General features: G+C 41.3%; 1 protein-coding gene across 6 annotated transcripts; it reads right to left on the reverse strand.

Annotated features, from left to right (window-relative positions):
• Nucleotides 1-2,966: 2,966 nt before the first annotated feature.
• BZW1 (basic leucine zipper and W2 domains 1) lies at nucleotides 2,967-23,827 on the reverse strand. 6 transcript variants are annotated; one of them, XM_089519445.1, is made up of 12 exons: nucleotides 23,718-23,827; nucleotides 19,036-19,109; nucleotides 15,418-15,594; nucleotides 14,475-14,569; nucleotides 14,309-14,374; nucleotides 13,735-13,870; nucleotides 8,870-8,979; nucleotides 8,585-8,755; nucleotides 8,176-8,322; nucleotides 6,158-6,296; nucleotides 3,497-3,619; nucleotides 2,967-3,404 (listed from the first exon to the last, which is right to left on the reverse strand). In XM_089519445.1, exons 2-12 carry the CDS (start codon nucleotides 19,097-19,099, stop codon nucleotides 3,373-3,375), a joined length of 1,260 nt encoding a protein of 419 aa, XP_089375571.1. In that variant the 5' UTR covers nucleotides 19,100-19,109; nucleotides 23,718-23,827; the 3' UTR covers nucleotides 2,967-3,372. The 6 variants fall into 6 exon arrangements, with proteins under 6 accessions (XP_089375571.1, XP_089375567.1, XP_089375570.1 ...); XM_089519441.1 differs by having other exon boundaries at nucleotides 23,722-23,808; XM_089519444.1 differs by lacking the exon at nucleotides 23,718-23,827 and adding an exon at nucleotides 23,570-23,647.
• Between the last annotated feature and the right edge of the window lie 1,313 nt (nucleotides 23,828-25,140).

Raw genomic sequence — 25,140 nt, forward strand, 5'->3', positions numbered from 1 at the left:
TATTTTGTTACCTGACAACGTACCACACAAAGCAGGCTCCCTTGGTTTTGTAGGCAGAGGAGGTGCAGCTACTCAATTACCATTATATAAAGTGGTGTAGTAAAATGGCGTCCTTTATATAAAACAGCAAAAATCAAGGTTAACCTTTTGGATGTTTTTTCTGGAAGGGATGTTTTCACACCAGAGACTGTTGAATTTATGGATACAGAGGACTGTGATTGTGATTATTTTTATTATTTCAGCATTCCCACAAATGTGATGTCTAAGCTACAGACTCTCCCCCTCCTCCATGCCATTTCAGCCTGCTGTTCCCTGGTTTATACCAAGGTAGAAGATATACTTGTAAAACTATACAACCGAGGAGGAGTCGAGCCTTAAAAAGCACATGAAGTCTCTTCTTACGCATTCATAACAACACAATAGGATTCTTCATATGTAGCCATGCCAGTATCACCCACTTGAATAACTGCTGATTAAGGACCAGGACTACCTGTTCAGGACCACTACAATTAACAATGAGCCTGGGAGACCTGTCAAATGTGGCAGCCCAGTCCAAATAGAAAAGTGTCCTAACATCTTAGTAGTATAGTAATAAAACAAAGAAGAGGGGTTCTAAGATAGGCAGGACCCCTCTGTGGCATGTGAAACCATCTTAGCTAAAACCAAAATATCTACACAAAGCACCATTTTGCAGTGTAATACTAGGTTAGATGAATCTGAGCAGGAGGCACGTAACTCACTTGCCTGCCCTGCAGAGATGACTGCAAGCAATGATACATTCTTGGTTTGAAGCAGTCATAGGTTCAAAACACACTGCAGAAATAATTCGAGACTGCTTTAACTGACCTGGCTCAATGCTAGAGAATTCTGGGAACTGTAGTTTTTAAGACATTTAGCCTTCTCTGTCCCAGTTCTGGTGCCACGATAAACTACAATTCCCAGGATTTGTGTGAAACCTTGCCACCAAGTTCAAGCTGTTGTGTAGCATATTTGGATGAGTTACAGTGCTGCTATTTCAGGGTACTTTTTTCCAAAGCTTGAAAAGGCATCAAAAAGGAATCATGCACTTTGGGTTAGATCTATATTTGTTTGAATGCAGCCCGACTCAATGGAGATCTCCACTCTTCCTCACTGGCTGCTCCTCTGGCCTTCTTGATTTCAGTAAGGCCTTTGACAAGGTTCCCCATGACATTCTTGCAAACAAGTTTGTAAAATGTGGGTTAGACAAGGAAATTGTTACATGGATTTGTAATTGGTTGACTGGCCGAACCCAAAGGGTGCTCAACAATGGCTCTTTTTCAGCCTGGAGAGAAGTGACCAGTGGGCTCTGTCCTGTGCCCAGTGCTATTCAACATCTTTATTAATGACTTGGGAGGACAAAATTGGGGGCATACTTATCAAATTTGCAGATGACACCAAATTAGGAGTAGCAGCTAATATTCCAGAGGACAGGATCAAAATTCAAGATGACCTGAATAAACTAGAAAGCTGGGCCAAAGCTAACAAAATGAAATTCAACACGGAGAAATGTAAGGCACTGCACTTAGGGCGGAAAAATGAAATGCAGATATAGGATGGAGGACACCTGGCTGAATGAAACTACGTGTGAAAGGGATCTAGGAGTCCAAGTAGACCATAAGTTGAATATGAGTCAACAGTGCGATGCGGCAGCTAACAAGGCAATGCGATTTTAGGCTGCATCAATAGAAGTATAGTGTCTAGATCAAGGGAAGTAATAGTGCCATTATTTTCTGCTTTGGTCAGACCCCACCTGGAACATTGTGTCCAGTTCTGGGCACCACAATTTAAAAAGGATGTTGAGAAAGTGGAGCGTGTCCAAAGGAGGGTGACTAAAATGGTGAAAGGTCTGGAAACCATGCCCTATGAGGAACGACTTAGGAAGCTGGGGATGTTTAGCCTGGGGAAAAAAAGTTAAGAGGTGATATGATAGCCCTGTTTAAATATTTGAAGGGATGTCATATCAAGGAGGGAGCAAGCTTGTTTTCTGCTGCTCCAGAGACTAGGACCCGGAGCAATGAATGCCAAGCTCCAGGAAAAGAGATTCCATCTCAACATTAGGAGGAACTTCCTGACAGTGAGGGCTGTTCGACAGCGGAACACACTCCCTTGGAGTGTAGTGGAGTCTCCTTTGGAGGTCTTTATGCAGAGGCTGGATGGCCATCTGTCGGGGATGCTTTGATTGTGATTTCCTGCATGGCAGAAGGAGGTTGGACTGGATGGCCCTTGTAGTCTCTTCCAACTCTACGATTCTACGACACCTAATAGCACATAAGCTCAATGTAAATTAATATCAAGAGCTTTTGCTGTACAGAATCTTGTAACTTAACACTTACAATTCAAACACCAGCAATATTATTTCCAGAATTGTGACAACAGTTTCCTATAGTTTCCTAGAAGTACAGTTGGCCCTTCCCTTACGCGGGGATCCATTTTGGACCCTGCTGCGTAAGGGAAAAAACGTGTAAAGTCAAGCCCCATGTAAAGCACACCCAGCACACATGCCATGGGCGTGCACCCCATTGCTTCTTCCGGGGCGTGGGAGAAGTCTTTCCAGTACGGCTTCCAGCATATGCTGGAAGCCACATATGACATGGGCGCACTATAAAACCTTTTCTTTCAGGCCATCATTTTAGTTAAATTCATTTTTAATGCCCTGTAGAACCACATAAGACTGGTCACAGCAAACCCTTTTTGTATCTGATTACTCAGAGGAATAATATCATAAACTATGTTTCAACTACAAGAAAGAGGAAATTGCTACTCTGTAAACTAACTTTTCAGAGGAGAACACTGAGAGATACTACAGTTGTAGGCCCTGTCCATGACTGTGTAAGAATACCAGAACCAGGAAGCTGAAGGAAAAGGAGCTGAAAAATCACTTAAGAATCCATCACTCTTGCCTGGATCTAGTTATCTTCTACACAAAATTACACAACTATGGCATCTTGACTTTGGATACTTGTACAGTTTAATTTGCAAACAGAATTTTGTAACAAATTTTATTTTCCAAATCATGTCTACAACTTTTATAGAAAACCCAGGGATAAAATGAATTTTAAGTTGTGGAAGGCCTTAAATGTTACAGTAGAAAATACAGGAGGTAGAATGTAACGGAAAGGACTAATGCAATGTTAGAATCAAATCTATAGCTCCTGTAAGCTACTAATACATGGTTTTAGAAACCTAATTCCAGTGTTCTCTAATGACCATAGAAAACACAAACACAAATTTGCTATGACAGCCCTTATATCATGCTTGATATAGGGAGGTAGGATGTAAGAATCAGAAGGACACAAGACATGACATTTTATGTACAGCTCCTGTTTGCTTTACTGTTGACAGTTTGACAACTTAGTCACCTTCTTCAGTTTCAGACTCAGACTCTGAAATAAAGAAAAAGTTTTTCATCAAGAGAATGTTTTCTTAAAATCTTTGCTTTCCACAACAATGGTTAATGTATTCTATATTTAGTTACCTTCCTCGGCATTCTTGAGCCATTCTACAAACTTCTTCATTTGTTCCAGAAAGACGCTCTTTCCTTTGGCAAGATGTGCATCTTTATACCATTTCAGAATGGGTTCTTCACTTAGCACCTCAGCTGTTGAAAAGAATTGGGTCATATTGTTTATCTACCCCTTCACATAATACAATCTGGAAAACTGATTCCAAGCCAATTCATGTATTGGCTAATGTAAAAATTTTAGATTGCAAATACTATGAAACCAAGGCTGCATCTTCTCATGTCACGACTAATTCAGGCAGGGTATTTTCATACATTGCACAATGGGCTACGTATACAGCTGAAGCCTCTTTTGGGCACACAAAATATTTTAATCAAGAGATTGACCATATGTTCTCTTAGGAAAATCACTTAGCTGTTACATACGTAAAAACTGTAATTCTTCAACTCAAATGAAGACATTGCTGCTAATAGACAACTTGAATCTGAAGCAATGAAACATGAAACTTGTTTGTATACTAGTATGGTCAAGACAAATGATTTGTTAATTTGGCAGTAATCTGATGCTCATTTTTTTAACACACCAGATTTTGTCCAGATGTAGGAATGTATAATGGGCTAGCTGAAACAGATTTCTGTATACTCTCCTCTCCTTGATAGATCCTCCAGCCTAAAAGTGTGCCAAAACGTCAGAAAGCTGCAATCTCATATAGTAATCTTTGAGATTCTCTTCACTCTGGCATAAAGTAGTGATTAGGAGACTTAGGCCAGAAACCCAATGGCCTTTAGGTTAGCATAATTTCTTTTATCCATGTTCTGTAATTAGGTACCTAGTATCTCCTTTTGAAATGGTTTCTGCCATGCTGCAAAACTACTGTTCGATAGCACCCAAGCGCATTTCCTCATCTGGACCCAACCAGCCACAGTTCATCTTGGAAATGCACTGCAAAGGCCTCCTTATGCCACTGCCAAACAAACCACTTTTGACCTGCTGGACTGCTACTTAAGTATACTGCCAAAACTTTATGCTCCACAAATTTCACACAGAATCTTGGTCTCAGCGATCAAACCAGGTAGTCCTTAGTTTGAACTTCACTTTCACTATTGCCTCACTAGCTGGGCTAGGCAAGTTAATTCTGGCCTCAGAACCTTCCACTCCCAAACAGTTAGTATGAATGAGTGCTGATTGACCTAACAAACTGCTGTAGCAATCACAGCTGAGAAAAAGGTGAAACACACTGAACTATGTGAAGTGCTATTTAATGTTCTGATGCTATTATCAATTTATTAAGATATTTCCAATGGCCTATGCAGTATTTTTATAATCTGCAAATCTTATTCAAGGCTAGGAAAACTTGAAGGAGCCCTGAAAATGTGGAGTTGCCTTTCCTCCCTGCTCTTCCTTACTCTGTTATTTCAATAAAAAGTGCAACTTTTGAAAAGTCAATGCAAAGCTTTATAGGGCAGATACTTCAGATTTCACAGCAGCTTGGCTTCCATCCTAGAATCATATAGAGGGGGCTGAAGCCAGAAATATCCCTGCTGCTCATAGGAGGAAAGGCTCTTTGTAAAGATTCTGCAGGAAGAAGGGGAGTAAATTTTTTTCTGGTTTTCTCCCATCCTCTGACTCTTGTTTCTAGAATCTTCCAATTCTTTGGTACAACTTTCAAGGGGAAGCAGCAGGAGGAATGGGAAGAAGCTATCCTTTCCCTTCCTTTCAGCATCTGTACCTACTTATCACAGGAAATGTTGTGTACATCCAAGTGGTATTCTGAACAGGGTACACCTACTCAGTCAATTGCTAAACAACTGTTAACATTCAGTGGGTCTATTCTAGCTGGGAGTAGCAATGGACAAAGTTGTAGCAACTCAGTAGATAACTTACAGGAGGTGCCCAACAGCCAGAGGCTGGCAGATGCTCTCCATCTTTCTGGCCAAAGACTGGCAATAAGGCTGTGACCACACTCATTCCAGATCCCCCTGATCACAAAGGGAGAAAAAAGAGCAGCCTCTGCCCCCAGAGCAAGGTTGCTCCTTCCTCCTTTAGTGTGTGAAAGCACCCAGACAATGTCTGAGTTCAACACTATTGCCAATGGAAGAGGGAGCTGCATCCAGCAAAACACTGATTGATGTTAGCATGCTGGGTTGCAAGAGAAGGATATCGCCTTCTATAAGGTCCAAAAAAGTATGCACTCTATAGGGGTGTAAACCCCAGTCACACTTACACTGTTGCCAACAAGGGAATATGTTGTGACCACAAAGAAGGTGTCAACAAGAAGAAAATTCTTCATATATTTAAACTGCGGGACGGTGTTGAAATCATTTATCAGGAGACTGCCTAGATACAACAAGAATATGTGTTTCATGCAGTGTCACCTAACACAACACAAATCAGCCAGAGTGCAAGATTAGTCTGACTGCAGCTGGTAGTTAGGGAGAGTGCAACTAACGTGTAAACTGGTCTATGGAATGACTAACAAATTATTTTAAACAGAAAAGCTATTGTACCAGATTATGAAATACAAGCTACTTAAATTGTGGGGCTGTTCCAACTTCAAGAGTGTTATTGGAAAAGTGGGTTTCAACTGAAGTTTTCTGCTTGCTGCTACACATCCACAGGCTAAAGGCTTCATTTAGCGCTTCTAGATAAGGTTTTAAATTATTAATTAAAATTACCTTTGTAGAAGAGCACCACTATTTTCTGGAAGGCTTTCATGAAGTGGATGTTGTCATAACAGTACTCCTGAATCTTGAGCAACAGAGTCAGTTCGGACTGACCTTGAGTTGTAAAGGCAGCAAGAAGAGGGCTGTATTGCTACAAAGATGATAAGAACAGTCACATAGATACAGCAAAATTTAATCCTCATTATGAACTTCATAAGAAATCATACAAATAATCTTCCACTTCAAAGTAGAGCAGCAAACAACTTCCCTCACACACACCCAACCCCCTTAAGTTTCATCTAAGCAGAAAGTTTGGTTAGAAATTGAAAGCTTTACTACATTATCAGACCAGCAAAAGCCATTCATTTGTATGAGCATCCAAGAAGGCATCTTTTAGCCTTCCTGGATGCCTCATACAAATGAATGTCTTTTGCTGGACATTTATATTGTTTTTCATTTTAAGCACCACCATTCAGTAAAACTCTTTGAAACTGGTGTCAATGTAAAGGGAGACAGTTTAACCATCACACCAGCAGTCTTCCCTGTGTATTTTCCACTATGTAACTGAATGATTGCTATTTTAGCAATAGCAAAAGGAAGTACATTTTTATACTGCTTATAATTAAACTACCACTCCCTAAGCGGTTTACAATGTGCAAGCCAACTGCCCCCAAACAAGCTGGGAGCTCATTTTACCACCCTATGAAAGGATAGCAGGCTGAGTGGAACTTGGAGCCCTGCCTAGGATCCAACTCACAACTGCGTGGCTGCAGTACCAGAATTTAACCACTGCACTACCAGGGCTTCCTTTGTGAAGGGAAAGACAAGCTCTGAATTATATAATAGTGAGAGAAATACATACACCCCATTTCTGAAACTAGCCACATAAAAAACTTCCTCACACCTGTTGTCATTCATTAGTTTTATATAAAATAGTCTGTACAAAACCTGTCAGCTGTAAAGCCACATAACTATTCATTGAGCTCCTTGCTCATGTTGCAAGTTTGCTGACTGGAAGACACCTGATTAACTGTTTATATCCAACCCCTAACCAAAACAAGTATTTACTACTTCCTATTACTTAACATTGAATCTCCCTTATCCAAAATGCTTGGGACCAAAAGTGTTTTGGATTTTGGAATACCTGTATTTGCATATACATACATAATGTGTTATCTTGGAGATGGGTCCCAGGTCTATACACAAAATTCACAGATGTTTCACATATACCTTATACACACAGCCTAAAGCTAATTTTATACCCCACTTTTAATAATTTTGTGCATGAAAGAATGTTTGTGTATACTGAATCTTCAGAAACCAAAGGTGTCATTATCTCATCCACCAATGAATTTTTTTTTTGGGGGGGGAGGGCTTGGAGTATTTTGGATTTCAGAATGTTGGGTAAGGGAGACTCAATCTGTATTAACAAAACTACACAATCATCTGGTTTAAAATTAGGTTTATCAGAAGTCAACATCTAGCTTGCTCAAAATCATCTTTCACACTTGGCTGCCCAAATAACAAAACAAAACAAAAAACTCACCACCCAAAAAGAATCATTTATAAAGGAAAAAAGGAGGTCAAAACCAACTGTCCAAGGAAGCAGGAAGGAGTCATCTACAAATCATTAACCCCCATTATTGCCAAGGCCAGGAGGAGTCATGTGAGCATAAGAATTCTATTTTAAGTAGGCAACCCACAGACTCCTCCCCAGTTCATGCTACTGCTTTTGGTTATTTCAGACATTTTGGTTCCTTCTCAGTATCAGGGTATATGGTAAACGCTACTATCCAGAGTAATTTCAACTAAGTAAAACGCTGAATAAATATAAGCTTTTTATTAAATCAGAACATGATAGACTGCAAATGTAGACTCTATATCATGTTATGAAATACTGAATCATTTTGCTACAACTTAATGTGTGGACATACAGATTAACATTCCTGTCCTTCACACACATATTTTACAATATACTTGCTGAACATGTTAGCTTAAAGGGTAATCTGTGCAAACTAATGCATAAATACCTTCAAGTGCTTGATGGCTTGTTCTGCTACTAGCTCCTCTTTTTTGTTCCATTCCACAGTGCTCATTACACTAGACCAGATGATGCCAATCACAGTCTGTTCTGATATGTTGTTTTTCTTCATTTCTTCCTTAACATACAAGATGATCTAGAAACAAAGAATTCACTGAGTTTTACGTAAGATCCTCTGTCATGTGTACAAACCTTTCAAATTTAACTTATCTTAGACATCAGCTTTGTTCTACATAAGTACTAAATGCTGTAATATCAATCCCCTCACTTAAGTAATATTCAAACAATATTCAAACTTACAATATAAGATTTCTGCCCTGAAATAAATAATTAAATCTTAGTAAGATCTAAGAAAGGCCAAATGTATTCATGTAGATCTAACAGGCTAGCATACTCACATCTTTAAATGGATCCCCACGTGACATCTGCTCTTGAAGTTCTTTCTGCAGTTCTTTACGAGCCCCTATGCACTGCTGGTTCCGGACATATTCAGAAAGTTCCTTCAATCCCGCATCAGTGAAGTACTTTGTGAAGTGTTCAAGGCTTTGCTTGTTGGCTGGAAAGAGTTCCTGAAATAAATAAAAATATAAATATAAGGGTTATTTGCACACTGCAATTAAGAGATTGGACATCTGAAATTATCCTATTTCAAGCAACTGAGGCAAGTCATTTTATTTACTTACCATCAGCCTGTTGTCCATGTTGACTTTACGAAGGCTAGCAGCAACTGCATTGATATCTTTTTCATTTATCCATGATTTGAACAGTTTAACTGCAAAGGCTGCTGAAACACCTGCACAAAAAGATGTGTGGTTATTTTAATAATATGAAGTATAAATTATATCCCACTATCTAAATACATACATTCCAAACTCAGACCCTAGACCAAATTAAAATAGTCAAGCTCAGGCAAAGGCTATTATCACACGGAAGCTTACCGTGGCTAAAACGTTCCCAAAGTGCACAGGTGTGATAGAAATTGCACTTGCCTCCGGTGATTTAATCATCATTGAGGCATCCCACTCCTCTCCTGTCATCAAAGCGTTCACGAAATAGCCATTTCTCTGATAACAAAGTTCCCATTGTTGAAAAATGGCTGCTCCACGAACGCTTTGATGATAGGAGAGGAGCAGGGCAACTCAATGGCAATTAATTCACAGGAGGCGATTGGCTATCATACCTGTGTGCTTTGGGTATGATTTAGCCATGTTTTAGCCACAGTAAGCCTCCATGTGATAATCACCATAGTACTTGTCCATAAAAATGGGAGTTGTATTTCTTTATTTCAAGTTCTACTGACAACTATTTCAGATAAAATCAGTTATCTTTATTTGAAGTATTCATAAATGAAAGGCAAAAAGCAAGGCTTAATAACTAACTGTCTAATACAGAAATAACAAACAAGGTGGGCTAAGCATTCCCAAGATATTAGGGCAACTATTAAAGAACTATTCAACACAGTGCACAATGACAAAGCAGAAAATCCTGGATTCTATGGAAATTGCAGTAGAGAAAATTATTTACTTGGGAGTCTGCAGTCTTGCTCTCAGTAGGAGGGATGAACTGCTATCTTTAAAATGTGTACACGCACCTCTGTGCCCCCCCCCCCCCCACGCAAGCACCACTATTCTCTATGGGACTTGCATATGTGCGAGTCGCCATTTTCATGGGGGGTGGGGTGGGTGGGTCCAGAATGGATCCCCGTGAGTTGGGAGGGGCAACTGTAATTATAATCTGCCTTTCATTCAAGATGGAATCCAAGGCAGTTTACAAAAATCTAAAACAATATTATAATAAAAATTCTAAAGCACAGCACACCACTTCACAGATATTACAACCAACAAAATTCACATCTCAAAAGTTTGTCTAAACAAAAATGACTTCACTTGCCAGTGGAAACAAAGTGTGTGTGCGCATGTGTTGGGAGGCAGACACTGGATTTTCTATGAAAGCATGTTTCAGAGCCCAGGAGAAGCTCCCCACACCAAGTCCTCAATAAACGCACCTGCAAAGAAGGTGGGGCAAAGGGAAAGCCCTCACCTTCAGATCATAACATGCATGCTGGGAGATGTGGTCTTTCAGATAGTCTAGACCCAAGCTATTTAGGTTTAAAAGGTCAAAACCAGCACTTTGAATTGTGGCCAGAAACCAACTGGCTATCGGTGAAGTTGTTTTAAAGGGGGAGTCACATGATCCCTGTAACTAGCCCCAGGTAACAGCCTGGCTGCAGCATTTTGGACTCATCGAAGTTTCCAAACAATTTCAAAAGGCAACCCCATGTACAGTGCATTACAGTATCCAAACAGAATGTAATCAAGTGTCACCATAGCAGAATCTAACCTCTCAAGGAATGGGTGCAGCTAGCACACTAATTTTAACTATGCAAACACACTCCTGACCACTACCAAACCCTGGGCATTCAGGAGTATGCCCAAGCTGCAAACCTGGGATTTCAGGGGGAGTGTAACCCAGCACAGGCTGAATCCCTAAAAGAAACAATAAATCTAGTTTCGAATATCTAACAATAGCAACACAAAAGCTTGAACAAACTACACCAATTTTTCTGGCAAAATTATCACAACTACCAAAACTTTAACAATACAGACAGTAGGAATCTTGAAGGATACTAGAAATTACATGTAACAACATGTAAACAGTAACTCAGAAGTATAGTATTCAAATGAAGAGGTAAGCTACAGAAACAAAATTAATCCAAAACAGTGGAAGGATTGCAATGAAAAGATGTCTTTTTCTTTACGCAATGAGAATGCAATTGTTTTTATTGTTGTTCTGTGCGTTCAAGTCATTTCTGAGTGGGTTTCCATGGAGAGGGAATTTGAAGCCTCGTTTCTTAGTGGCCCTAGTCCCAACAGTCAAACCACTACACCACACTGACTCTTAGGGATGTAATACAGTGAAGCAATTCTGTGTTTCAGCATACATCTAGCAAAATTACTATGACTTCAGCATATACTCTTCTATAAACCCGTATTAAAAATGGCTGCTACAGCCTCTCTGCAGAGAGCCATATACATTAAGCCCCTAAAAATGATCACCACAGTCCTTCTTCAGGCTCCCCCATCTTGCTACTGAGCGCTCCTCAGGCCAAAAGAGTAGGGAAGTAGGGAGGGCTGCCTTTCTTTTTGCGTTTGAGACAAGCAAGTTGTAATGGGATAGGAGCGCTGCTTCCACAACAAGAGGGGTTTCTTGCCTCTGTCTCCTGTTGCTTCCTCTGTGCTGGGTCCCTAACAGAAGCAGATTGCAGAGCCTCTCTTCTTAGTTTCAAGTACTCTTATCAATTTTTAAAAGGGTTAAAAAATTTGTTTGTTACATGCCCCTACATTTTACCATTAACATATTCATGGGTCACAGCAAAACCCATAATTTAGGCACCAAAACAGCTCTCAACTTATACGTGAGGTTGACTAATAGACAAGTATATACAGCACTTGAAAAAAAACCAATCTAACATGCACCATTTTTATGACATACTGCACAATGTTATCAATTATGCAAACTCAGCTAAATATTATAATCTCCACAATATCATGAAAAACTCTGAAGAACTCTTCAGCTTGACCTGAGAGTGTACACTTTGTACATCATTGTTATAATTACAAATCGTAAAAGTAAATTATAAGCTACCATTTGTAATTTCTTAAATTTTATAAATTTTATTTCTAAATTATGTACATCATAATTGTTTATAATAATTTTTTGTGTATATGTAAATGTATTTCCAATATCTATGTATCCTATATACACTTCCAATATTGTTAATTTGCTGTCTATGTTACAGTCAACCCTTGTCATTCACAGGGGTTAGAGGCACAAGTCCTCCCCACAAAGTCAAAATTTGCAAATGAAGCAGGGGGGGGGGCGGAGGGGCGGCAAGATCAATGCATGCATGAGAGCCCCCATCTCCCTTCCAAAGCATCGAACAGCTCTAGCAAGCTCTCTGAGGCACTAGAAGGGCAGGGGATCACACATTCGTGGCTCCTCCCTTCCCTTCCAAGGCTTCAGGGAACTCTCTGAAGCCTTTCAACTTCAGGACGGAAGGCACGTTTGTTTTCCACAAACCCCTTCCCAAGGCAAGAGAGCTGTTTTTCCCCAGGTAGCTCCCTGTCCTGGAAAAGAGTTGGCGATTACAGTCATCCCTCCATTTGTGTGGGTTTCGGATCTGCGTTCCTCGCTTAATCTCAAGGAGCAAACGGAGGGTCTTAAAATGGGGCATGCGCCCACGGCCATGGGGCTGTGCTGCCATTCAAGCCAATGGGGCTTGAATATGGACAGATTTTCATGGGGGGGGGGGGAGGAGGTCCAGAATGGATCCCCCATGAAAACGAAGGGGCAACTGTATTTTCCCCAAACCCCTTCCCAAGGCAGAGTTGCTTGGGGAAAGAGGCAGTTCTTCGTCCTGAAAAGGGGCAGGATTGGCACAGGCACCCTTCCTGGCTTCTCCTTCCCCATGGGAGAAATGAGGAGGAGTGCATTTGCAGAGGCCTTGACCTTGTGAATAATCAAAACCTTGATTATCAAAGCCGCAAATGTCAAGGGACGACTATACTTATAAAAAAAACTTTGCAATACAGGAATCTTCCTCCCTCTGGTAATACCGCTGGTTCAGTACTGTTGATTCTCACTATCAGGAGGCTTAGGCAAGATTTTGTCCAAGCCCTATGTGAAGATCACGATGATCTCTTATCCAAGTACTAACCAAGGCTAGTTTGCAAATTCAGATAAGACTGACTTTGGCAGGGTACAGACCGCCAGAAAGAGGCAGCCGGGAGCTGCTTCTCTTTTCCACATAGCTGCGCTGTAGCAATCAAATGGAAAAAAAGGAGTGCTAAAAAGCAGCTCCTTTTTGAGCCGCCACAAACAGCTGGTGTCATGAACACGTTGCTGCTGCACCGTCTATCCGGTGCCGCACAGCGAGTATACCCTCATCATGTGCAAAGGGCGTCTAGAAGCGCTGCCCCTCACACGTGATGAGGGCGTCCTTTTTGGCCCATGTTTAACAAGTCATGGTTCTTCTACATGCTTCCTAAACTGTTGGATTTTGCTAATGAATGTCTTTCCCCTGCACAATCACTAAAGAGATTTATGACAGACGATTCAGGATGCCATTCAAGATTACATAAGGCTCTGAAGACTGCCTTGGACAATACAATGGGACATTTTTCCTTCACTATGCTATGAGGAATACACTTATTAGTGGGACATGGAAATGAACTTCCACTGGTGCGGAAGAAAAAACTAAAACAGTGGACAGTACTCTTTCCCTAGCATTGCTTTGGCTCCAAAATCCATTTAATGCTTTGTTCAGTTTCACAGACCCTATGTTCCCCCTTGTTTCTTCTCCAATTCTCTTTTTAAAAAACCTTTTTTTTCAAGAGCAATCTGAAGTTTAACTTGCATTTATAATTTACAATGAGATTATAGAGTTCCTGTGCATTCTATGACAACGTAGGTCACAGAGCTCAAGAATGATACCAGAGGAGCTTGTTCACAGTACTACCCCCTACCCATTCCAAACTACTGCAAATACCTTCTTTAACTAGATTCTCATTATATAGGCTGTTGAGAATTGACGCATTAAGTGTCCCATTGGCCAGAAGAATACCCGTCAGCATGGCCAGTTTGTTCCGCTCAGACTCTGAAAAACCTTTCAAGAATAGCAGCAACTGCAAGAAGAAAAACAGTTTAACTCACATGGTCATATAAGGAAGTCAGTGAAACCTTTTGTTAATGCTATCGAATGATTTGGAGATTCATTAAGATGATTTACAGTGCAATCCTACATGTCTGCTCAGAAACAAGGTCCAGAGAATCTAATAGGGCTTACTCCTAGGTAAGCAGTTACAGTTTTTCAAGCTAAGAGTATTATACCAACTTTGTAAGTAATCATTCACATGAATGCCTGTCAGTAACATTCTCTTTCCAGATAACATGAAAGGAAAGCTTTTAAAAACTGCACAAGAATCCTTTTCTATTTTTTTTAGGTCATAAAGGACTAGCAGGCAACATGTAGGAAGGGAGACTAATAAGTGTTTTCCATTACTAGTAACTGCAGAAACATTTACCAAACTACAGTGCAAAAATCTAGTTTTAATATTCAATACCTTTTTAACTTCATCCTCAAAGCCTTTTTCCAGGTACTTGTAACGCCTGATCAGCTTGTTAAAGACCTGCAAACCAAATAGGCAACATAAAATACAAGCCAGAACAACTCTTCATAACCATCAGGGGCAGAGGGTGACTCAAGAAAGGCAATTAAGAAAAACTAACCTGCGCAAATGCTTGCATTGTTTCTAGGTCTTCTTGTGCAGCAAACACACAGACATCTGTGTGCATCATGTCATCTGCCAATGTACCACCTGGGGCTATTAAGAAATTGACATTTAGATTTGTCAGTCAAGCTGTCACCCAAGACTCAGTTCTTTTCTTTTTTTTAGACTGCTGTTAACCAAGATAAAAATCTTCCCACTGTTCTTGTTGAGGTAGGCTATTATTATCATTATTACCCGACTTTCCCCGTAAAATTGGGACTCAAAGTGGCTTAGTGTCTAAAAACACAGTAAAATTAAAAACGTACAAAAATGAAAATTAATTTGGCCAGTCCTTCAGAGGAACAATAAATGTCAACTGGCTGCTTTGCTTAGGTCAAATCTGTGCATAACTGTTAACAGCTCCTCAAGCTACAGCACAAATTGGGCTGGCTTACACTGGCATAACCCTCTACTATAACAATGGTATGTTTTTAGGGTTGTGAAGAAGGTGATCAACTACAGGGGTGTATCCAAGCAATGGTCTAGCTACTCTCTGCACCCCTCTATTCAGAGCAGGGTAGCCACTTTGTGATTTTTATTTTACTGGCATGTCACAATTTCTTCCAAATATTGCTTGCACTTTTAAAAAACATGGTATTATCTTTGGAGTCTAAAGATTGTATAAGCAGTAGCAATTGAGATGAAAATGCCAATAGGTTGGGAGTAGTTAAGATTACCAAAAAAGCAGGAAGCTCCCTTAAATAATGTCAGACCACTGCTCCCTCTGCCTGACTGTTGTTTGTGTTAACCGGTAGCTGCTCCCCAAGATTTCAGACAGGAATCTCTCCCAACCACATATGATGATGCCTGGGACCTTCTGTATGCAAAGCACATGCTCTGTCACTGATCTGTAACATCTAAGGGTTGGCTTTAAACTGAAGAATCAAGCTAAGGACACTTACCCAGCATTCCACCAGCCACCAGAATGTCAAAGAGTGTCTCTGCATAGCGGCGATAATCAAGTTTTGCTCCAGAAGCATCAAGAAATTTTGCTACTGCTTCCAAGTCACTGCCAGTTTCATTTAAGCCTTGAATAATACAGTCCTGAAACTGAGTGGGGTCAAACCTCTCTTTTTCATCTGTAATAAATAAGAAGCAATATAAATGGTTTTTGAATAGAAAATCATGCAGCCTAGCTACTCAGTAATGAAGAAATGACAAAATGAAGGGTAAGATGACCAGAAGGTCCAGATAAGAAGTCTTTGTTTCCTTTGAAACATCATTCGTGAACTCTGCAGCTCACAAATATTGAACCATTGTTTTTAAATAGCTATATTTGTTATGTGTATGTGCCTTTTAGCTGCCTATTGACTAAAAAGGGCCCCATTAATTTTATAGGATTTTCTTAGACAAGGAATCCCCAAAAGTGGTTTTACCAGTTTCTTCTTCTGCAACAATCCCTAGAGCACCTCATACTCATTGGCAGTCTCCCATCCAAGTACCAACCCAACTTATCTTCCAAGATCAGATAGGATCTAGTACATTTCAGGTATTTAGATTCTTATGTTTGCTGGAACTGTATTCCTGTTGTACTATAAGGGGGGGAGGGGGAAAAACTGAATCTCGCAGCACATTCATGACTAATTTATATTTTAGCTTGTGCCTTCAAGGATATGAATCTGACTTCCTCACATAGACTGATGGAGTTATATGAAAGCCACAGATTTTCAAGCATAATTAAACCTACTAAAATATAAATTAGTCTTTTAATATGCTGACAGATTCTTCCTCCCTTTCTTTTCAGTTCAAGCAAAAATTCTTATACCAGCAGTTTAATCACTTAGCCAGCTTTCACTAGATGTTCCAGATTTTTCTCAATTTTTTTGAGTTATATTCTAATTACCACTCAAAAACACAAGGATGCCACAGACTTTTTTTATCTTTCAACCCATAAGTAAGGAAGACACCTCACTAACTTCACCTGCACTCTCAAACACTGTGTTCATTCTCCCAGAAGAGCTTTGAACAACCTGCGTTTGAAATTCAAACAGATCACTTTCATGCTCTACCAGAACATAAAACTTTCAGCCCAAATAGGACAAAACAGGCACAAACTTAGAGAAAATAGTTAGGGACACAGGCAGCACCAAGTTGGTCAAATATGCAGGAGTAACTAGGGATTCTGCCTGCACCGCGTACCTTTTCAGACCTTGCAGAAAGAGGTATTCAGTGGCTCTTTTTACAAATATCCCCCCTATCCTGGCACAATAACAGCTGGGAGGGACTGTGCTGGTACATCTCCATCTCTCCAGCCACTGACTGGTTTGCCCTGGCATCTTCCAGTTCCTCTTAAGGACCAAGGGAAGAAGGAGCAGCCTTCCACTGGGAGTGGAAGCTGCACTTCTTCCTTCCATGCTCAAAAGAAGCCAGAACAAGCCTACATGCACCCATACAGCCTATCAGTGACCGAGATAGAGATGCACGTGGCAGCCCCCGCAAACTGTTGCTGCAAACCGGGGAAGCAACTGGGCAGAGGCAGCAGTGTTGGCTACTTCCTCTAAGTAAGCCAGCAAAGACTTGTGCTCTGCCAATGTGAGATTGGATTTTAGGGCTAGCATAGTCATCACTGACAGAATATGTGCTGATTCTATCACTTGAGGCCATAGGCAAAGAACAACTGGCAACAATTGTTGGGATGTTAGTTAAGGTGAGATCTCTCTTTCTGAATGATCAGAACTACTGAAAAGTTATTTACAATCACATTTTAAACAATACTCACAGGAATTACTAGGAAGTTTACAGTCCTTTGCTACTGCAGTTCTGAACACATTATGTGAAAGTAAAATCTACTGAAATGAATCAAGACTTGCTTCTAAATATATATTTTTTAAAATTCTGGTATAAACTGTCCTTTGTCCCATAAAGAGAAGTATTTCTTATCCAGGGACTAAAAGAACTCACCGAATCATAGAGCTAGAAGATACAAGGGCCTCCCAATCCAAACCCCTGCCATGGAGGAATACACAAAGCACTCCCTGCAATAACACTGCATTATGATGTGTGCACTCAAAATGCTCACCGAGCTTTAAAGCAACATGACAGCACTTAAAATCTACCCTTTCATCTGACTTAAGATTCAAATTCAGGCAGGAAGATCAAAAAGACTTCATCATCTGTTTGCTTGTCATGATGTCTGAACTGGAGATTCTGGCTTGTTTGAGGGACAAGCCGGAACACATGCCTTCCACTTCTGCCTGGAGGAGCCAAGAAGCAGCTATTAGTAGCATTAGCCAGGAGGCTTGCTTGCTTCTCAGTAAGCCAGAATTCAAACATGATGCTAGAACTGCCAAAACATTGAACATAGTCACTACCTACAAATTTATGTTCCCAAACATTTCAGCACACCACGCAGCCAGTTGGCATGACGATTTCTAGATCATAAAAGCAAAAAATTATATACCATGGTGAAATCTATATTAAGATAGAGCCCTGGTGGTGCAGTGGTTCAATGCCTGTACTGCAGCCACTCACTCAGAGCTATAAGATTGCGAGTTCAATACCAGCAAAAGGGCTCAAGCTTGACTCTGGCTTGCATCCTTCCAAGGTTGCTAAAATGAGTACCCAGATTGTTGAGGGCAATTAGCTTACAGTTGTAAACTGATTTGACACTGTTAGTTCAGTATGAAGTGGTATATAAATGAAGCTGTTTGTTTTTTGTTTGTTTGTCTTTAATATAGGCTGCAAATCCTTGCCTTTATTTCCCATGTATGAAAGCTAACAGTTGGACAGTTTGGCAAAGAGGAATGAATGCCAAAATGGTACCCACTTTTTTAAAAAAATAAATTTCTGGTACCTAAATTCCTTTGTCAACTGTTGATGCCCCATCAAATTTATATCAATGGCTGCTGATATAAGATATAATGAGATTACTTCTATGTCCTGTAAATTCTGTATAATTTGGGTTTCTCTATAGCTGGCCCCAATCTTCCAGTGTTCAAATTCCACTCTACTTTCATATCTAACTGGATGTCTTCACCCCAGTTGATGGTGTTTTGTCCTGGAGAAAAATCCAGTGAGCTTCACTACCATTTATTAAACAATGCCAAAATAATAGCAAATACTGGCCTTTCCTTCTTTCAGTTTTGCCAGTTTATTTAAGATGGGAAGTCCATAGCCAAATTCTCTCTTCTAAAAGCTAAGTCACTGAAGAGGAAGGATTTAAAGGAGTGGAGGGGGGGGTCTGAGAGTCACTTCCTCAAAAATTGTTTCTATTAACTTTTGTTATTGTAATTCTCTTGACAAAATAATAATAATAATTTGTTTTATTTATATACCGCTATTCCAAAGATCATAGCGGTGAACAGCAAGTAAGCTAATTTGCCCCAACAGTCTGGGTACTCATTTTAGCGACCTCGGAAGGATGCAAGCCTGAGTCGAGCAAATGAAGCTTTCCTCATCTGGCATCAAGTGTGTGTACATGCAAACAGGATACACATCACTATCCAAATTTTCATAAACACTCTCTGGTGTCCATCTGTACTAGATAAAAACAATTTAAATAAGAACATAATTATGATTACCTCTTTTCCTAGTTTTAAAACGCTGGCCTGATAGCGTTGGTTTTTGCTGCTTTTGATTATTCATAAAAGACACCCTGTAGAAACAAATATTCAAGGTAATTCAGTTAAGCAGACAAACATTAATAGTCTGGAAAGACTTCAGTTATATTATCTACCAGCTACTGGCAACACCACACAAACATATCACACTGTTTAAAACACAAGAACAACATGCTTGCGGGTTTTGTTTCTAATTCAAATGTGTTTTCCATATTTTGACATGAAAACTGATATGATTAAAAACAAATATCATATATGTTACACGATCATACTTTCACAAGGACAGTAAATATTAAGACTTGCCTGTGACTACAAACCATTACTCCTGGAACTATCTAATTATTAATTAATATAATATGTAGTTACCAGGGTGGTGGCAGGCTTCATGAAATAGTAACTGCCATTATCTAAGAATCCGTTGAGTAAAGACTTCATGTTAGAATACAAGAGAAATTTGGAGATTTTCTCTGTATTTGAGCTGGAAAAGAAGCCACATGTTTATTTTGCATGGAACATCCAACACAAACAGGCAGAGTTCCAATTTATTTGTATTCTTTTGACATACAGTATTTTTAAGCTAGGGGTGAAGACCTTTAAGTTATTCTTCAGAATTGGCTTCACTTCCTATTTAACGATTCACTATAGCAAAGCTAGAGAAAGTCAGCATGCCTGTCTTTTTCATTGTAAGACTGGGAATATGAAGCATTTAGATCTTTACTCAAATAACATTACTTGTACTAAGTATGTTATAGTAGTAACTTCCAAATTCATTCTCCCTTGGGGAGTTCTCTCAGTCCTCTTTATCCAGGATTGACTAGACATGTCAATTTTTAAATCTCATGATGGCCATTAACAGCATGGAAGAAACACCAGTCCACATAATTTAGCTGCAAATGTTATTGCTTATACAGAGCAAGTGTCAAAACACTTCACACCCTTTGACATCTGAACTGAGCCAATTTCCATATCATGATGTGAAAATCAAGAACAAGTTATACTATCCTCCTCCCTCCACCTTTGCATGAGGATATTTATCTCCCTTTCCTGGCTGATTCTAACCACAGATTATTCTAATAGCTTAAGTGGACCAATTATCTATAGCCACCATTTGAAAACCATAGAGTTGCTAGGGGACCACAAGGGCTATCCAGTCCAACTCTCTGCCATGCAGGAATACTGACAAATGGCCATCCAGCCTCAGTTTAGAAATTTTGTGATGTCTGAAGTGAGTAGCTAATAATCTCTATAAATACACAAACTGGTTCATTATTATTACCACCACATCAAGGATTTCAGGCTAAGGGAAAGAGATTCTTCCATGTTGTAGGAAGGCCAGTGAGAAGGCTTGCCCGCTCCTACCCTACTCCCTTGAGGTTTTCTCCTACCGTGTAGTTTTTCACAATGTATGGCAATGGGGAGAAAACTAAGTAAATTGTGGAAATGAATATCCTGAAGACTAATTGTACATGGTCTAAAACACAGGAAGGAGTAAAATAGCTCCCCACCAGGGCTTCCACATCTCAGGGTGTGATCTGACATTTTAGGTTCAAAAAACCTTATGAGCTAATGGGGGTGGAGACTGAGAGTGCATACTCTTCAGGTTTTTGGCCACAGAGAACAGATTCTGAGAGGGGCAAAGCTCAACTGTGCTCCTTGGATAATGGCAGCCATTTCTCCCCCTCAATTGCCCTTTGGGGCTTCTGCTACACCATGGACTTCAGGTCAGAGCATTCTTGGGAACGGAAAAGGTCAGCTAGTAATGCAGCAGAGAATACAAAAATAACAAGTCTCCCTCTTTTGCAGCCTGTAAATGGGAGCACAAAAGTCAGGTGAGGGGTGCTTCAGCACAATGCTATTTCATGGTCTACCTTTCTCTCAGTTGCACTGGGGAAAAGAAATGAAAGGGTGGTGGCAGCATGAGCTTTCCTGAGCCTCCATGCTCAAAGTCTATGGAAGCTCATGCTCCCAGCTTCCTTCTTTCAATTAGGCTCAAACGTACTGTATTACATTAAAGTGTATAGTTTTTAACTGCTTTTTATATTTTTTAGTTGTATTCTACTTCTATGTTATTCTATTTGTATGTAATTGTGTTTTAAATGATCTGTTTCAATACTGTAATAGTTTACTTCCATTTTAATTGTGCACTTGGTAAATTTTTAATTGTACCGTTTTTAGATGGTAAGCCACTTTGAGTCCCAATTTTGGAGAATAGGTGGGATATAAATAAATAAATAAATAAAGGTGTTACAAGATCCCTTTTCATACTGATTTTCCAGACTCATGTGGCTATGTCTTTGAATTCAACCATTGGAGAAAAAAGGTAGTAAAAAGAAAAGATGCTCTCAACTGGATGATTCTGCACCTTTGCTCTAACATCCTTACAACTCCTTCCCCCCAAATACATTCCTTACTGGTCCAAAACACACAGCAAAAACAATCCAGTTTGATGCTGTTTTAACTGCCCTGGCTCAGTGCTATCAGGGAATCCTGGGAATGGTAGTTTATTGTGGCCCCAGAGCTCTGACAGTTCCCAGGACTCCCTAGCATTAAGCCAGGGCAGTTAAAGCAGTCTCAAGCTGGATAATTTCTGCAGTGTGTTTTGGGCCTCTGCTTCCCTTAGATGCAGCCAACAGAGGCCTGATGAATCTGTTTCGAAATAATACAGGGAAAAGGATAGGCACCATACACTGACTAAAGCCAGCCTGAAGGAAAAGGGGGGCTTGTTTTTAAAATAAACACACTACCCTGTTCCCAGCAGGCTCCTCCTCATCTGTGGGGAAGCCCTCAGCACCAAAGAACCAAGGAGTCCTCCAGGTGGAGGCCCACCCCTTCCTTCCTTCCTTCCCCTGGAAGGAGGAGGAGGAGGAAAATGGAGTTTCCGCTATGAGTTTCCACTTGGCAAGGCCCAAATAACAACAGCACTCACAACACAGACACATGAAAGGCCTCCCACAGAAGGCTCTTCCTGCATCACTCTTTGGCTGGGCCCAGCATCCCCATTTGTGTGTGTGTGTGTTTGGTTTGTTGTGTGCCTTCAAGTTATTCTCCACTTATGGCAACCCTAAGGCAAACCTTTCATGGGGTGTTCTTGGCAAGATCTGTTCAGGGCCTGAAAGGCTGAGAGCGTGCCTTCTTGCCCAAGTGGGTTTCATGGCTGAACTCAAGCCCTGGTCTCCAGAGTCACAATCCAACACTCAAAGCATCACCCTGGCTCCCTAGGGACATTTGTTGTTGGGCCATTTCTGAGCCTAAGGTGAACCTAACATGGGGTTTTCTCAGCAAGGTTTCTTCAGGCTGTTACAGAACAGTCCTGGATGTCCTGTATCACATCCTTTTGTTTTGGATAACAACCTCAAGCAGGAACCAAATTCAGGGCCATTGCATTCCAAAGTCAAGGATTTGACATGACCTGAAATAGCAAACTTGGCTCTCAGCACATTTCAGCACTATGCTTTTCAACTCCTGAGATAAGTAAAATTCCAATTCAAATCTACCCTTTACATTGGGAGTACATTTGCCATTGTGAGTCACTCAAGGCATCCCAGGCATGGTAACCTCAAACTCCGATAGAGACTGACCACAGAACTGCCCTGGAGCAGCCACAACTGCAGACTCAGCCAGGAGGAGCCTGCAGGGAACGAACGGGGAGGGCTGTTTTCCCTTCAGGCTGGCACCCATCCTCCCTCCTGCATTAGTTATGGTTGTTATTATGATTGTCACACGTGTCCCTCCTCCACATTTGCGGGGCTTAGGGACACAGGGCCCCCAGCAATATGGAGAAAGCGCAAATCACAAAAGCACGGTGTTTTTGAGCTCTCTGGGAATCTCTGGGCCCTCCAGGGCAACTCTGGCCAACGTCCGACAGACACTGACCACAGGACCGCGCTGGAGGAGCCACAAGGGCCTCCTGGAGCAGGAGTCTCTCTAGGGACCTCTGGGCCTCTAAAGTTGGCCATAGAGATGCACCGGAGGAGGAGGAGGAGGAGGGGAACCCAGGTGGATGGTCTCTCCGTGCAAGGTCTGCCAGGCCCTGGCCAGGGCCACAGAGGCCGAGAGGGAGGAGCTACAAAGGCCTGGAATGGCCTTCTCTCTAGGGACCTCTAGGTCTCTACACTTGGCCATAGAGATGGATCCCCAGAGAGGGCCTATCCATCCACTCCGGGAATCAGGAGGGCCTCAAACACGGCTGGATGCCTGTCCTCCCTTCGAAGCCTGGTCTCCAGAGTCCAGGGCGGAAACCACCGGGCTCCCATCCCCAACCCACCGTGCCCTCCGGGCGGAGGCGGCCGCTTCAGGGAGCCTGGTGGAGGAGGACGAGGAGGAAGGAAGGAAGGGCAGGAAAGACGGAAGCGGGGAAGCCTCCCTCGAGCGCCGCCTCGACTAGGGCCCGAGTCCCGCGCTGGCCGCCCTCCCGGCCTCCTCAGCCGCCGCCGCCGTCTCCCTCCCTCCCTCCCTCCCTGCGCTCCCCTCCTCAGCGGCGTCACCGCTTTGTTACCCGCTGCTAGGCCTGGCCGCGTGGGAGTGAGGCCCTGCTGCTGCCTGCTGCCAGCGCGGCCGTTAAAGAGAGCTTGCCTCCTCCTCCTCCTCCTCCTCCCCGTCCCCCCCGCCGTCACGTGACCACCCCTCTCGCGCCATCGCCTCACCGACTTTTAAGGCAGGAAAAAGGAACGTCCAAAGCAGAGCACGAGCGTTTACCAGCGGCGCGAGGAGGAGGAGGAAGGAGGAGGAAGAGAGAGAGAAGGCGGTCGTAAAAAAAAGAGTCCCCAGGCTCCTCCCTCTCCTCTTCTTCTCCTCGTTGACGGAAATCTCGCGATAACACACACTCCAAAAGAAAGGAAAAAGCCCTGCCTCGACGCTAGGAATAAACCATTAGAGGGAAGAAGGGGGGGAGAGAGAGAGAGAGCTAAAAGAGCGGGAGTAAATAGGACACACAATAATCATAATATATTATATATAATATAATACTATATGATATTCCAGAGATATTTTAATAATAAATATTAATGATAATATATTATTATATATAAAATATAATAGCATATATAATTTAACATATCATATATTATTATTATTTCATTGAAGGTTCCAGGTTCCATTTTTAAAAATGTAAAATCTGCTTTTCTTCTCTCCTTCTCTTCCCTCCCCCCTTCAGTGCCAAAATGGACCGATCCGCATCGCTCTTCCCCCTCCCTCCCCCGCCTGGCGCCGCCATTTTGTGGCTGAGGCGTGATTGGAGCCAATGCCAAGAACGAGCCATTCTCACCCCCCTCTTTCCCTAAATGGGCGCGCCCAGCATGCTGTTTCTTTATCAGCGGATCAGTCCAGTCAGCGCCAGCGAAGGGGTGGCGGTGGTTCAAATGGCAACAGTTGTGTTTTGGTACAGACCTAAATAAAGTGGGAGAGTGATCCCCCCCCCAAATAGTCCAAATTCTAATGGGTGTTTTTATTTTATTTTTAAATATCTTTATTGCAAATATAAAAAGACACATTTTAAAAACACCAAAAAAGAAAAACAGGACAAAACAACCAACAAGCAACATTAAAGTAAACCCATCACCACCACCGCATTTACAACCAATGCAAGAGGTGACTCCCCCAAAATAATCATAATAATCGTAATAATAATTTTATTTCTTAACCTCACGGTTTGAGGCGAGTTACAACATAGTTAAAACACAATCATTGCATAGAACAGACACACACACACCAACTACAGGTTATAGTTATCAAATTGCATACATACATAAATAAAACCTTTTAAAACAGTTACAGTCAGTTAACTTTATAACATATAAAGCAATATGTTTACACTGGAATTACAAAATTGTTTCATACTAAATAAATTTCTATAATCCATTCAAATTAGTATATTCTGTTTATTGCAGGTTCCCATGCAGGCTTTTATCCTCAAAGTCTAATCTACGTTTAGCTGCTTTCACAGCAAATCTGGCAGTGTTAAACATAACAGATTTAGCTGTATTAGCAAGAGTGATTTTCTCCAGGTCATTTTGGTTAGCTGCAAGATCTAAATTTCTCTTCAGAAACCTATCTCTTGGGGTTTTACAT

The sequence above is a fragment of the Sceloporus occidentalis genome, unplaced genomic scaffold (genome assembly GCF_023333645.1).
Source record: "Sceloporus occidentalis isolate IW3139 unplaced genomic scaffold, rSceOcc1.0.p SCAF_4, whole genome shotgun sequence".
NCBI classification, from domain to species: Eukaryota; Metazoa; Chordata; class Lepidosauria; order Squamata; family Phrynosomatidae; genus Sceloporus; species Sceloporus occidentalis.

Bases quoted from the DNA above. Each gene is read 5' to 3' on its own strand.
- BZW1 (XM_089519445.1), bottom strand. From the start codon at position 19,099: ATGAATAATCAAAAGCAGCAAAAACCAACGCTATCAGGCCAGCGTTTT. The intron at 14,570-15,417 runs GTAAGTGTCCTT...ATTTCTTAATAG, and splicing joins GGTGGCTGGTGGAATGCTGG to CCCCAGGTGGTACATTGGCA. The intron at 8,980-13,734 runs GTATTTGCAGTA...CTTTTTGTGCAG, and splicing joins TGAGAATCTAGTTAAAGAAG to GTGTTTCAGCAGCCTTTGCA.